Source organism: Elgaria multicarinata, chromosome 3, assembly GCF_023053635.1.
Source record: "Elgaria multicarinata webbii isolate HBS135686 ecotype San Diego chromosome 3, rElgMul1.1.pri, whole genome shotgun sequence".
Lineage (NCBI taxonomy): Eukaryota > Metazoa > Chordata > Lepidosauria > Squamata > Anguidae > Elgaria > Elgaria multicarinata.
This window is the reverse complement of record NC_086173.1, coordinates 144,179,222-144,192,099: the sequence shown is the minus strand read 5'-3', so window position 1 is coordinate 144,192,099 and position 12,878 is coordinate 144,179,222. Positions and strand designations below refer to the sequence as shown.

General features: G+C 44.5%; 1 protein-coding gene across 2 annotated transcripts in view; it reads left to right on the top strand.

Moving 5' to 3' along the window:
• The window catches only part of SETD5 (SET domain containing 5), a 67,747-nt gene that overhangs the window by 27,743 nt on the left and 27,126 nt on the right, over positions 1 to 12,878 (top strand). For both annotated transcript variants that reach the window (XM_063122120.1, XM_063122119.1), the window contains exons 3-12: positions 1,168 to 1,273; positions 2,290 to 2,501; positions 3,893 to 3,951; positions 4,301 to 4,488; positions 6,734 to 6,772; positions 7,510 to 7,752; positions 9,629 to 9,777; positions 10,046 to 10,163; positions 10,963 to 11,072; positions 11,250 to 11,490. In XM_063122120.1, coding sequence (XP_062978190.1) covers positions 1,168 to 1,273; positions 2,290 to 2,501; positions 3,893 to 3,951; positions 4,301 to 4,488; positions 6,734 to 6,772; positions 7,510 to 7,752; positions 9,629 to 9,777; positions 10,046 to 10,163; positions 10,963 to 11,072; positions 11,250 to 11,490 — 1,465 coding nt within the window. The remainder of the gene's footprint in view (positions 1 to 1,167; positions 1,274 to 2,289; positions 2,502 to 3,892; positions 3,952 to 4,300; positions 4,489 to 6,733; positions 6,773 to 7,509; positions 7,753 to 9,628; positions 9,778 to 10,045; positions 10,164 to 10,962; positions 11,073 to 11,249; positions 11,491 to 12,878) is intronic.

The following is a 12,878-nucleotide window of genomic DNA, read 5'->3' as shown; positions in this document are numbered from 1 at the left end:
GGTTTTATCCATCCCACTGCCTTTGAAGAGTTGACTGTCTTAATTTACTACAACAGAGCGATAGTTAGGCATGAGAAGTGTGGAAGATCTTACAGAGACAGGATTTCAAGTAAGCATGTGTGGTCAGTCTTCTTCCCGGCTATAGCCTTTGAAAGTTGACTGCAGTAGCAAAGGAAAAGACATTTCCTGAAACATATTCCCAATACGTGCCTGCAGTGGTGGTTCCTCCTCCTTTTAGTCTTGCCCTCCCGCTCCCCAGAAAGAGAGCAGTTTCTCCTTATGGCATCCAGGCTTTGGCTTCATCACCTACAGCTTTTCCTGTTTCCTTTTCTGTAACGAGGACTCCCACAGCCTTTCACTAATTGCCCATTTTGTACCACATTTTGAGCTGATTTTTTCTGCCACCTTGTGGTGGGAAAATGCAGTTTCATTCAGTTAGTAGCAGCTTAGATGGGCCATTCCCTTTATAGGCCTTTAAGGAAGCAAGAAACCCTGCATATTGTGGTTTGCTCAGAGTTGCTGTCTACCCAGGTCATAGATATTTCTGAAGCTCTTCAATGGCATGAAGTATGAATGGCCTATCCTTGCCAAGTTAACTCAAGCGCTTCCGTGACTTGGAAACTGTATCCAGGGTCATGCCTGTATTAGGTAACTCATAACAGTTGGAGAAGCTGTAAGCAGACATTGTGGTCTGGAAGGTATTTTCATCTGAAATCAGATTGTGGACAGGGAGATCTTAAACTTCTTAGACTGAGTTGTAGTGGTAACAAAAGGGGTCAGGTGGAAGGGCAGATCTATGAAGAGTTTTTAATCCACAAACGAATGAAATGAATGGGTAGCTAGAAAGATAGTTTAAAGATCAGCATTGTCAGCAGCTTTTTCATTACTGTTTTTTTTTTTTTTTTTTTTTTTTGGCTGTAGCAAGGTTGTTAACACTCCTTACCCAAGGTGCCCCGTTTGGAGGCAATTGATAGTCGCTTGCCTCTTCTCCCTGTTTCTTTCACAATCTGGCCTTCGTGGATTCCATACCTCACTTTTCCCCCACAAGATATGTCCATTCTTGGCTGGATATCTGTATGGCATGAGAGAAAGCGTTGAGACCTGGCTAAGTATTTGAAAAGAACCATTTCCTCTACTGATTGGTTCTGCTTTTGGCCCTTTCTGCAGCCCAGAGTCTGTGGAAGCTAGCCCAGCTGTTGGTGAGAAAAATGTTTACGCAAGTCATGGCTACGGGGCCTCTCAGAGGCATAGCTACCGAGGGTTGCCTTATGCAGTGAGTACCATCTTTGTTATCTGCAGTAGACTTGTATTATACCCATTCCCTCTCTTCTCCCCCCCTGGCTTGTGCATGATTCAGCTGCATATTTCCTTGGAAGATGGTAGAATTGCCAAGTGACACATGAGTTTCTAAGTATTGCGATGGGGGGTGTTGTGTGTGTTTCAGAAAGTTCATTGCAAAATGTAGCATGGGACTAGGAGTTGAGGGGGCATTTTTTGGTGTCGGCAGTGCTTCTGATGGAAAGTTCTTCAGTAGAACTGCCTTATAGCAGTTTTATTTTTCTAATGATGTTTGTAGGTATCATGAGCCCCAATATTCAAAAAGTAAAAATAGATTTCAGGATCCAGGGGTGGAGGGGGTCGTCTGACTTTGTTTGCAGGCTTCCTGTGCTGAATGTTTGCAGTCACATACAATTCTGCCTTAAGAGACTCAATGGGACTTGCAACAAAATGTTGCAGTGTGGAGTGCTCCAGGTCATGTTTTCAGCTATTCTATTCCATTCTAACTCCTCTTTTTTCTTTGCTTTCCATCCTTCCCCCTCTGATAGCATTCTGTGCCCACAGTGTAGGCTTAGTCTTCATTGGGCTATGTTTGGTGCTTGTCCACCCACCCACCCCGCTTCGTTAGGTTCTCCCCTTAAAGATTTTTGTCTCCTGCAAACCTTGGCTTCTCCCTCTCTTGTGGAGGATGGTGATGCTTTCGCTTCGTAAGGATAGGCACTTGAAGAATGTATTTACTATTAGTATCTGTGATACTTTGCGAGACAATTGGATTCAGATCTTAGGAGTGGATGGAGAAAACAATCACTCCAAAGTCCTGGAGTGAGTCCCAGGTTAAGTACATCTTGTGGTTCCTTGCTCTGTTAGCCTGAGTTTAGGTCACTCCTCAAATCTCTGTGTGCTGGATAGGCTTTGTAGTGTGTATTTGAGCTCACAAATTGTGGAAAGTCATACCTCTTCCTTTTTTTATCCCACATTTGAAATCGCACTGATGCCCATGTTTGTTTTCAGGATCATAATTATGGAGCCCCTCCTCCTCCGACCCCTCCTGCTTCTCCCCCTGTCCAGACCATCATCCCTCGTGCAGAACTGAATGGCCTACACTCTCACGATGAGGAGAATTCTGGTGACACAGAGAGCTCTTCAGAGGCAGAATCTATTCCCAGCTGGTGTCACTGTAGTCTCTCCCAAGATGGCTTCCTCCTCAAATGTGAGAAGTGCAGGTAAGGTCTTGCCTATAGGTGGGGAAGAGTGTGTGAAAGAGATTTCTTGTTTGCTTAGTGGACATAAGAACACAAGAAGTGCAACGCTGGATCAGACCGAGGGTCCAACTGGTCCGGCACTCTGTTGACCAGGAACCAACAAAGCAGGACATGGTGCAGCAGCACCCTCCCACCCATGTTCCCCAGCAACTGGTGCGCACAGGCTTACTGCCTCAGATACTGGAGGTAGCACATAGACATCAGGGCTAGTAGCCATTGATAGCGTTCTCCAGGAATTTATCCAACCCCCTTTTAAAGCCATTCAAATTGGTGGCCATCACTACATCTTGTGGTAGACCTTCCTCTTAACCTTCTATTGCTCCCAATCTTTGTTTTATTAGTATGGTATGTAGTAAAGAAAGTGCATCGAGAAATTCACACCAAAAGCCAAATCCTGCAATAAATTATGTAAATATCAGATTTGCTAAATTGAGTGCAGAACCTTAAGCTTGGTGGCCAAATCTGGCCCTCCCAAGAGTCCCCAGGAGGTCCCTTTCCCTGGCCCCTCCTCCTTTCCCCAAGCCACCTAGAATTTGGTGGTTTCATAGCTCTTGTGCAGTTCCCCGCCCTCCCCAATTCTAAAAGGTTGAAATGACTCTCTTAAGGCCTAGTTGCTGGCAGTAAAACCTTAAGCTAAAATATGCTGATGTGCTTGATGGTGGGGTGGGTGGGTGGGTGTTTGTTTTTTGCCCGGCCCCTTTTGCCCTGCCCATCACGAGAATGCAGTCCTCGAAAGCTCTGGAATGGAATTCGGCCCTCAGGCTTCGACTCTGCACCAATGGTCTAAATGTGGCTTACTTGAATCGGCCAAATGTGGTTACCAATTAACACTCTGAGCATCAGATAGGAGCATCTGAAACTGCGCCTCTCTGTAGCGTTGGGTATGCTCTCTTAGTGCAGTGGTAAAATAGCAAAAGTGAGAAGGCATCTAGTCAGCGATTGCCAAGCAGGAGTGAGAATGGGACTGGGCTTCATAGGGAAGAGCAGATGTGCTAAAAGTTTCTTGAGCCTTCCAGACCATCCTTAGACACGAGCATTTAAATGACATTGCATTTCAACACTCTTTCAACTTTTTTGCACAGTTATAAGAGCTAGGAATGTGCTCTTTCTAAAACAGAAAGATAGGACTCCTGGGGAATATGAACATTGTACTGGTTGCAAAATCCATTACTTGCTGAAGAAATGCTCATGGATATAGATAGATGAAGTTGAAGTCACCATTAAATTAATTTCAGTTGCATGTCATTCTTCAAGATCACCTGGTATTGCACTGAAGACCCATAGCTCAGTTTTATTTCAACCAGCGTTGCCCTTAACAGTGCCAGCTTCAGGTTTCTATTGTTCTTTTGCAGGGGAATCAGCAGGGGGAAAGTGATCAGGCTCCACCGCCGGAAGCAGGACAACGTGTCAGGTGTGTTCAGAACTGGCAATTGCCACCAGACTCCTGGGGTTTATGAATGAGCAGTTTGTCCTGATGCAGACGTACTCTTTGTTATGCCTCATTGCCTCTAATAACTCATTTCCATGATGAACACTACTTGCTCTTTCCTAGTCTGCTTCACACCTCAAAGGTGAGGGGAGATATATCAGAAATGCTGAGGGAGCAAATGTAGAGCAAGCTGTCATTATGAGAGAAAGGTGTTGGGTCTGCATGGCCTCTCCTTCCCAGGAGAGGAGTGCAGTGTCAACTCACTATGAGGGCAAGTACAAGATTTTTCAGGACAAAGGAAAAGCTGCCAATGTGATGTTCCTCACTGTAGGTGGAGACAGCAGCGCAACTGAGAGCTGGGACGAGGAGCTCTCTCCCTCCACGGTGTTGTACACTGCTACACAGCACACCCCTACAAGCATCACTCTGACAGTCAATCGGGTCTGCAGAACCAAACCCAAAAAGAGGAAAAGGAATACAGAGAGAGCTCGTACTGCACCAAAGGCAAAAAAAATCAAGGTATGTGGACAGAGATGGCTGACAGCAACCCAAGAGTAGTAACCAATAATTGTGTGGATGCACAGTAAGCTCATAGGAACAGGGAAAGTGCCTTATACCAAGTCATTCCACCCAGTATTGTCAGCACAGACTGGCAGTGGCTCTCCAGAAAGGGTTTTTCCAGATCTTCCTGGAGATGCCTGCGATGAAACATGGGACTTTCTGTGGGCTATCACTGACCTACAGCCCCTCCCCTGTTGAGTACCATTCAGTTCTGGTACTCAAAACAAAATCCTGGGCTCAGAATTCTTTAATTCTCCTTTACACCAGGTTCCAGCTGATGGATCTCAGAGTTCTAGTAAAAAACCAAAGTAGTTCCTACAAGCCTGAAGCTTGCCCACTCCTGTTCTACAGATGATATGCACAAGAACAGTTTTAACCCAATGGGTTGTTGAATTCTGGGTTGTCATGATGTACAAACCCAGCCACACTAACAAACCATGGTTTGTTAGCCGTGAACAACCCAGAAAGAGAACCCATGGTTTGTTATTGGATTATGAACTCTGAGTTGTTAAAATGATGGATTGTCATTACATGTGAAACCAGAACCATGCGTTGTTCATTGGTTGTTTGCCATGCTGCAGAAGTGACTGGCACGAGCCGCTCTAAAGTACTGCAAAGGCATTTGGGAGACTGGGGGGAAATGGGTGAAGGAGAAAGGAAACAAACAACCCAGGGAAGCCCCAATGGCCATCCCCATTCCTGCACGAATGGGAAATCGACACGGCAGTGAGTGATTTTAAAGTGGGTGGCGAAGGGGGGAAAGGGATACAGTTACCCACTTCCCTGTGCATTTCTCCCATATGGCACACTACTCCCCATCCTAGCACCCCACCCCTCCTTGCCATAAAAATAGCTTTATCTTTTTGCAGATGGAATGCTTTGAATCCCCATGCGAGCCTATGGAGATCGCCTCCATTGACTTGCATTAGGGAGTTAAAATTGGGAAAGCAGGTGGACTGAAATCCAATCTCTCCACCAAGGACAGTGGGTCAACCCAGTCCTTGGCGAGGGATTGGATTTTGCCCCCAAGCACTGATTTTCAGATTTTTCTTTTATTCTCCCTAGCCCTGTTTTCCACATAACAAGACTGGGGATTTTTTTTAAAAAAAATGGGGTATGGGATGTGTGTGAACCACCGCCACCCCACTGAGTGTTCTGTTGCTCCAAGGACCTTAGTGTGTGGTGGGGGAAGGGGGATTCCACCGCCCCTAATTTTCATCAGGAGCACTTTGAAAATCTAATAGAAGTCAGTGCAGCTTGTTGCTCATAGACCTCCTATTACATTTTGCAAAGTGCTCTTGCATGGGCAATGGTTTGGGCATGATCATGAATGGCAATTGCAACCCCATTGGGCAACGGGGTAGAAGTTTCCACTGCTCTTGCCAAGCAGCTCGCTGACTGATGGATGCCCTTTATCCATGCTGGGGTGCCACACAACACGATAAGCCACGATGGCTAAACTAAACCTCACTGCAGACCGTGGCTTATCAGGGTGGCTTATTTTGGCTAAATAAGCCACTGTGGTTGGGGAAAACTATCCACAGACGACATAATAAACCATTGTGGTTAATTAAAAAAAAAAACCCATCATGGATGAATGTGTCATGCAAACCCAGCCTATAGCTTGGGCTTAGATACAGCAAAATCTAGTAGGTCTATATACTCCTGAGATTGTTGTTACATACACAAGTTAGTGAAGTTGTTGCTATAAAATTAATGCAATGTTACAGATTCTCAATTGCTCAATGTAGCTTATTTTTGTTACTCATGCAACAGTTCTTCCCAGACTTGGGAGGGGCTTTTGATACCCAAATAAAAGCTTTTCAGAGTATTTCATTCTGCTACTTGCTTTTATTGGAGTGGAATAATTGTGTTGTGTTGTAGATTCCTTGCTTTTCTTTCAAGCACTCCTTGCCTGATTGATTTTTGCTTGGTATGAGGGTTATTTGGCTGAGGTTCAGTACAAGTGAAATGGAAGCAATCAATGCATGTGGGCTGAAGAAGTCCTGGAAAAGGTGGTCTTCGGGGGACACGGGTGTCTGCTATTGAAAGTACACTGGGTTCAGTTTCTCTTCTCACCTTATGTGTTGTAAATTTCTTGGTCCTTCCCCTTTGCAGTTTTGAAGCTGCAGTCTTTATTGAACACGAGCTCAAATATGTAGGGCATAAATACTGATGGCCATTTGTCTTGCTCTGCTGACAGGCTTTTAGAGAAGGTTCACGGAAGTCTTTGCGGATGAAGGTGAGTAGAACTATGTACATAACCCCGGTGCAACTCCATTCCAAACATGCTTTAGAGAGGGATCACCGATCTGAATAGTATAGCCATTCTAAAAAACTTGGCCTGCAATATATAGCTTTCACTCCCAAGGGCTAATGAGCCCTGCTTGCTCGATGTGTGAAACCCTGACATATATGACACCCCATGGTTGCTCTTTGACCTCGTCCAAGACAGTTGTAGTTGTGGCAATATTTTTGAGAGAGGGACACATTTAAAGAGCATGGATGTGCATATCAGAGATGGTGGGTGACATGGCATTTAGTCTCCTGCAAGATATGTTCGAAATGGACTTACAGACACTGTGTAACAATTGCCAGTTACATGAAGCTTGATGAATGGACATCAGGGGTAGGAGGACCTTAGGAACATGGGAAGCTGCCTTCTCCTGGGTCAGACTGTTTGTCCATCTAAGCCCAATATTGTTGACACCGGTTGGCAGAGGCTTTCCAGGCAGGATTTTTTTCTTAGCCTTACCTAGAGGTGCTGGGGATGGAACCTGGTACCTTCTGCATGCAAAGCAGGTGTTCTGTCACTTCTCTTGAAGCTGCCAACCAAGAAGCTGTTTGAGGCCAAGGCTCACTTAGGTTAAGATGTTGGATTATTTTTTCTAGTTCTAGGCTTTTCTATCACAAGCAGTCTCAGTAGCTTTCACAGAGGCCTAAGCCTTTAGCAATTGAGTTGATTCGTGTTTTGTACAGAACTCTCCTTCAGAAGCCCACGCCCTGGATGAGAATACGGCAGAGGGGTGGGAAAACCGCATAAGGCTCTGGACCGATCAGTATGAAGAAGCCTTCACTAACCAGTACAGTGCTGATGTGCAGAATCTCCTGGAACATCATCTAAATGCCAATAAAGAATTTGTGGGCAAGGCTGCTGTGCTGGACACAATCAATAAGACAGAGCTGGCCTGTAACAACACGGTGATTGGATCCCAGATGCAGGTAAAGAAGGAGATCCCAAAGTAGTGGTAACCCAGCCAGCTGTGTGCTAGGATGGGGTGATTGATCAGGTCCAGGCTTGAAAGATACCATGTTGCTCCTGGCTGCAAGCAAGCTTATACACAGGGGAGAACAGATAAGGTGGAACTCAGGGAAGTATGAAGTGACAGCCCTTCCCCCAACCCTACGTACCTGGCTCATTAGATAAAATTCTTTTCGGGTATAAAAATTTTCTTGTCTGACTATCAGTGCCACCTTGAGCATGTTCTACTTGCCCCTTCAGTTCATGCATTCTGATAGTTCATGTTTTTTAAACCACCCAGAGACCTTTGGGTATGGGGTGGTATAGAACATACATACATACATAATAGAAAACAGATGCAACAATCCTAAAGTACTAAAAAAAAAAACCAGAAGTGATGTTTAGAGCCTAAACATTAGGCTCTAATGTTTATGTGCAAGTCATATATACATTTTATTACAATTATGTGAATTGCATGGAATAAAACCCAAATATGCAATGCCTGAAGGCAAACAGTCAGCCCCAGCGAGAGATCCAGCAACTGAAATGCACAGCTAATGTTGGAATAAAGGCGAACAGTTCCAATTTTTTAAATCAGGATGTGTATATTTTTAAGGAAATCACACATTGAAGCAGAAAACAGAACCAAGTTCTAAGTTCCTAAATAGTTAAACATTTTTTTAAAAAGTTACTCATTTAACAAGGGAAGCAGAAAGCAGTGTCCCTGGGAAATCGGCACTCCAGTTAATGCTTATTGGTGTTGTGCTGGAGTAGTTTATATGTGCACAGTGTAATTTACATTAGGTGTTGTGCCCCAGTGGATATTGTCCATTATACAGGCAAGTGAAAATGAAATGAAATACCCCCGTTCTGTTCACCTTCATCAGAAGCTGTCATGGAATAACCAAAATTCTTTATATACTGCAAATCATAAAAACATATCCCTATATAAGGGTTCAAACAATCCCCAAACAAATTCATAAAAGTATGAACAATGAAAGCATGCCCCCATGTAGGATTCACATATTATAACAGCAACCATCTAAAAAACTAACAAAAGTCTCTTAGTTCTCTCCAGGAACTAATGCTTTAAAGACCAAACATAAGGCAGTAGTCATAGGATGAGTGTTGCCGTGTGTTGAGGTAGAGACCCATGTAAGTTTGTATGAAACAAATAGCCTTACCTTAAAGCCTGTAGATAACCAACTGATGTCTCCTGGCTTCTCTTTAACCTTGGTGGGTGAGTGCCTCTCCTGCAAATGGAACAGTTTTTATGAACTATTCCCTTAAAGGTACAAACTCCCTTAAGAAACATCATCGTAAGTCCCGTAGAGGCATGGTCAGTGACGCACTGGCTCTAACATCAGGTGGAGACCATCTGTACAATAAAGAGATAAACACAAACAATGTCTTATAAACAGCCAAACACTGTTTCTATAACTTACAAACTTGTAAATCTCACAGAGGGGAACAAATAAAAGAGGGAGAGCAAAATCATCAACAAATGTGCAGTCTTTGAAACATACTCAAAGAAAGGAGGCCAAATCAAAGTTAGAATTTAACTCTTTAGGGCTAGCTGTACCCAGTTCTAAAAACCCATCCTGCTCCTTCCTCAATAATAACATGTTATAATCAAGCCAATTATGAGAATATGTTTTATCAATATCCAGAAATCTAAAACCTGTTTATCCATGGAAACAGTCACTAAAGCTGCAACCATACTTCTATTTTTAAACTTGGATTGATGTTCTACAGTACATGTTCTATTCAAGTCAGGCCCTTTTATTCAAATACAGCCCAACTCGCAGGGTTGTTCTGCATGCAATGGGTTCTAACTTCTCACTTTCAACTTTGCAGCTACAGCTGGGGAGAGTAACACGGGTTCAGAAGCACCGGAAGATCTTGAGGGCAGCCAGAGATCTGGCTGTGGATACCCTTATAATTGAGTATCGTGGGAAAGTGATGTTGCGACAGCAATTCGAGGTCAATGGGCATTTCTTCAAAAAGTAAGAACACCACAGGATAGAGGCATTTTATGCTGCTGGTGTGGGTGGGGGGTTCCCACAATTGCTGGTTTAAAAACACAAATGCGGGGCACTCCCCAAGGCTTTGTGCTTTTCTGGAGTTATTTCTTGAGGTGGCCCATTGTATTTGGCATGGGAAGCTGTGTTTAAATGGAAGATAACTTATGCAGTGATGCTTCCAGTAGCCCATGGAAGCAGCCCCAGGTTGGCTTTGTCATGAGGATTACAAGTGTTGCTCTTGCTTCCTCAGACCGTATCCCTTTGTGCTATTCTACTCCAAGTTTAACAGCGTCGAGATGTGTGTGGATGCTCGCACTTTTGGTAATGATGCCAGATTCATCCGGCGCTCCTGTACACCAAATGCTGAGGTAAATGATGGTGGTATGTGGCATTTTGTGTGCGACAGTTTGGTTTAGTTTGTGGAGTGTGCTCCAAATGAAAGTATAGAGGTCTCAGACCAAGGCCCTTTGAATTTTTTAATGCACATGCTACAGAAGAAGTTAATTTCATAGAACAGCTGCAGCAATTCCATCAGTAGCCCCAGAAAGACAAACACTAGGACCTTGTGGTCATTAATAGGTTGAATTTTGGCCAACCTACTCCCCGTTATATTCCTCAGCGTGTCCCCTGCGTTCGCCAGCAGTATCCCAGTTCTTAACAACAAAACTCTTAAGTTCCATGTAAAGCAGAATGTTTCACCCTCAAATGTATACATCCAATGTAACAAGGGGGTCTTGATCTAGACCGTAGCACGGGTGGGCACCTTTTTTCTGTTGAAGGCCACATTCCCTCGCAGATAGTCTGCTGGGGGCTGAATGACAGTGATGGGTGAGGCCAAAGCAAAGGGTGGGCAGTGCCCAAAGTAGGCAAGTCATCCCTTTCCTCTTAGTTCCTGCCATGTCCTTTTCTCTTTGTTTCTGCCAAGCCCTTTTCTGCCTCTACCTCTTTCTTCCTGACAAGCTGGCTACTGGGAACGATCATGTGACTCTTGCCAGAGGTCTGAATTGATTGCATACCAAAGGCTTTTACAAATGTACGAGGGCCAAAGATTGCATGATCAGAGAACCAACATTTGTTTCAGGATCTAGCTTGGCCTCTTTCATGGAAAACATTCGCCTTTTGCAGTGTGACCTGATTTTTATAAGCAATTCTGTTTGTGTGTTGAAGGTTCGTCACGTGATTGCAGATGGGATGATTCACCTGTGCATATATGCTGTTACATCCATTGCCAAGGATGCAGAAGTTACCATTGCCTTTGACTATGAGTACAATGTCTGGTGAGTCTTCTTTACGCTACTTGCTTATTGGAGACAAGCCCTTCCCTTGGTATTGCCCCTTTCTGCTTCTTCATTGGTGCTCTTTCCTAGACACTTAGCCAAAGTATGCATACATGTTGCTTCTCAAAACATCAAGTAATGATACTTATATATTCTGTGTCTTTTGTGGTGGGGCAGCAACTATAAAGTGGATTGTGCCTGTCACAAGGGAAACCGGAATTGCCCTGTGCAGAAACGGACCCCAAACACTGTAGAACAGCTACCTCCACCTATTCTAGACACTCTGATTGGAGCAGAGACTAGGCGTCGGAAAGCCCGTCGGAAGGAGCTGGAACAGCGGGGCGCTGCATCAGATGAGAACAGCAATCTACAGGCAGAGGAAGTCCCTGAGGGACTTGCCGCAACCAGTGATAATGAGGTAACGTCCACATTCTAGAGCAACAAGTGTGCATTATAGAGGAACTTGTTCTCCGAGGGAACGGGCGAGTTCCCATGTCACGCTAAACCATCCTGCGAATAACCCACCATGGGCTGGTTGTTCTCTCACTAAGCCGGCAGATGGCCGTGCACTCTGCACTTTTCTTTGCTTGTTTCCCCCTTCAGTCCGCCTGCTGACTTTAGCCCGTATTCCAGCCAGGTACCTTTACAGCAAAACTCCTTGTTTCTTCTTCGTGGTCTCTGTGCATCACACTGATGGTCTCTGCGCCTGCGCGGAGACCCAACCGGGAAACTTCCATAGCCTAGAGTTTTGGCGGGAACCCCTCCCCCTCCTATATATATACTACGGGGTCCTGCCCTAATCCCTCAGTACTTCGTTGACCGCCATTGTGGTAACTCAACTTAGGAACTTCTCTGCTTACCAGCGCTTAGAGTTGAAATATTTTATTCTATTCTTTCTATCTTCTTATATTTCTTCCTTTTTATTTGCGTTTTGTTTACTCAGAAATTTTTTTTTGCGATCTTGGATCGTGGTGCCCTCACGCATGGCCGTGAAGGCACCCTTCCGTAAATGTGTTCGTTGCGGGAGTAAACTCCCCCCTTCCGACGGACACTCTTTATGTGTTTTATGCCTTGGTGAAGGCCATATTGTGGACACCTGCCACCATTGCATGGCTTTCACCAGACAAACGAGAAAACATCACACAGATCGTCTATGCTCACTTCTCTGGGACAAGGCTTTGCGGGCCGTGGAAACACCCCCCCAAAAGCCAAAAATGAAACCCACTCCGGCCTCAACCGCATCACTGCCTCTGTCAGCACCCTTTCTGCAATTGCCCCATTGGGGTTTCCAGCTAACAAGGGAAACTTCCCCCTCCCGCATCAGATCACCAAATGGGATTAATTTTCCTGAGCCTTCATGAACGCAATAATACATTTGCAGACTTTAAAATAATAATAATAATAATAATAATAATAATAATAATAATAATAATAATTTATTTATTTATTTATTTAGAATGCTTATATATCGCTCCCCATTGAAAAATTTCGGAGCGGTGTACAAGGTAAAATGAAAATAAAAACAGAATAAAAACAGTTAAAACAAAATTTAAAAGAAGCAAAAACAGAAATCCAAGGCTGCATGTTAAAGAAAGGCTTCTTGGAATAAAGATGTTTTCAGGAGGCACCGAAAGGAGTACAAGGTTGGAGCCTGTCTGACCTCCAGGGGCAGGGAATTCCACAGGAGGGGCGCCGCCACGCTGAAGGCTCTTCCCCTGGTGGATTCCAATCGGAGGGTGGATCTATGTGGAACCACCAGGAGCAGGCCCTCGGATGACCTCAGTGACCGGGCAGGTTGGTAAGGGA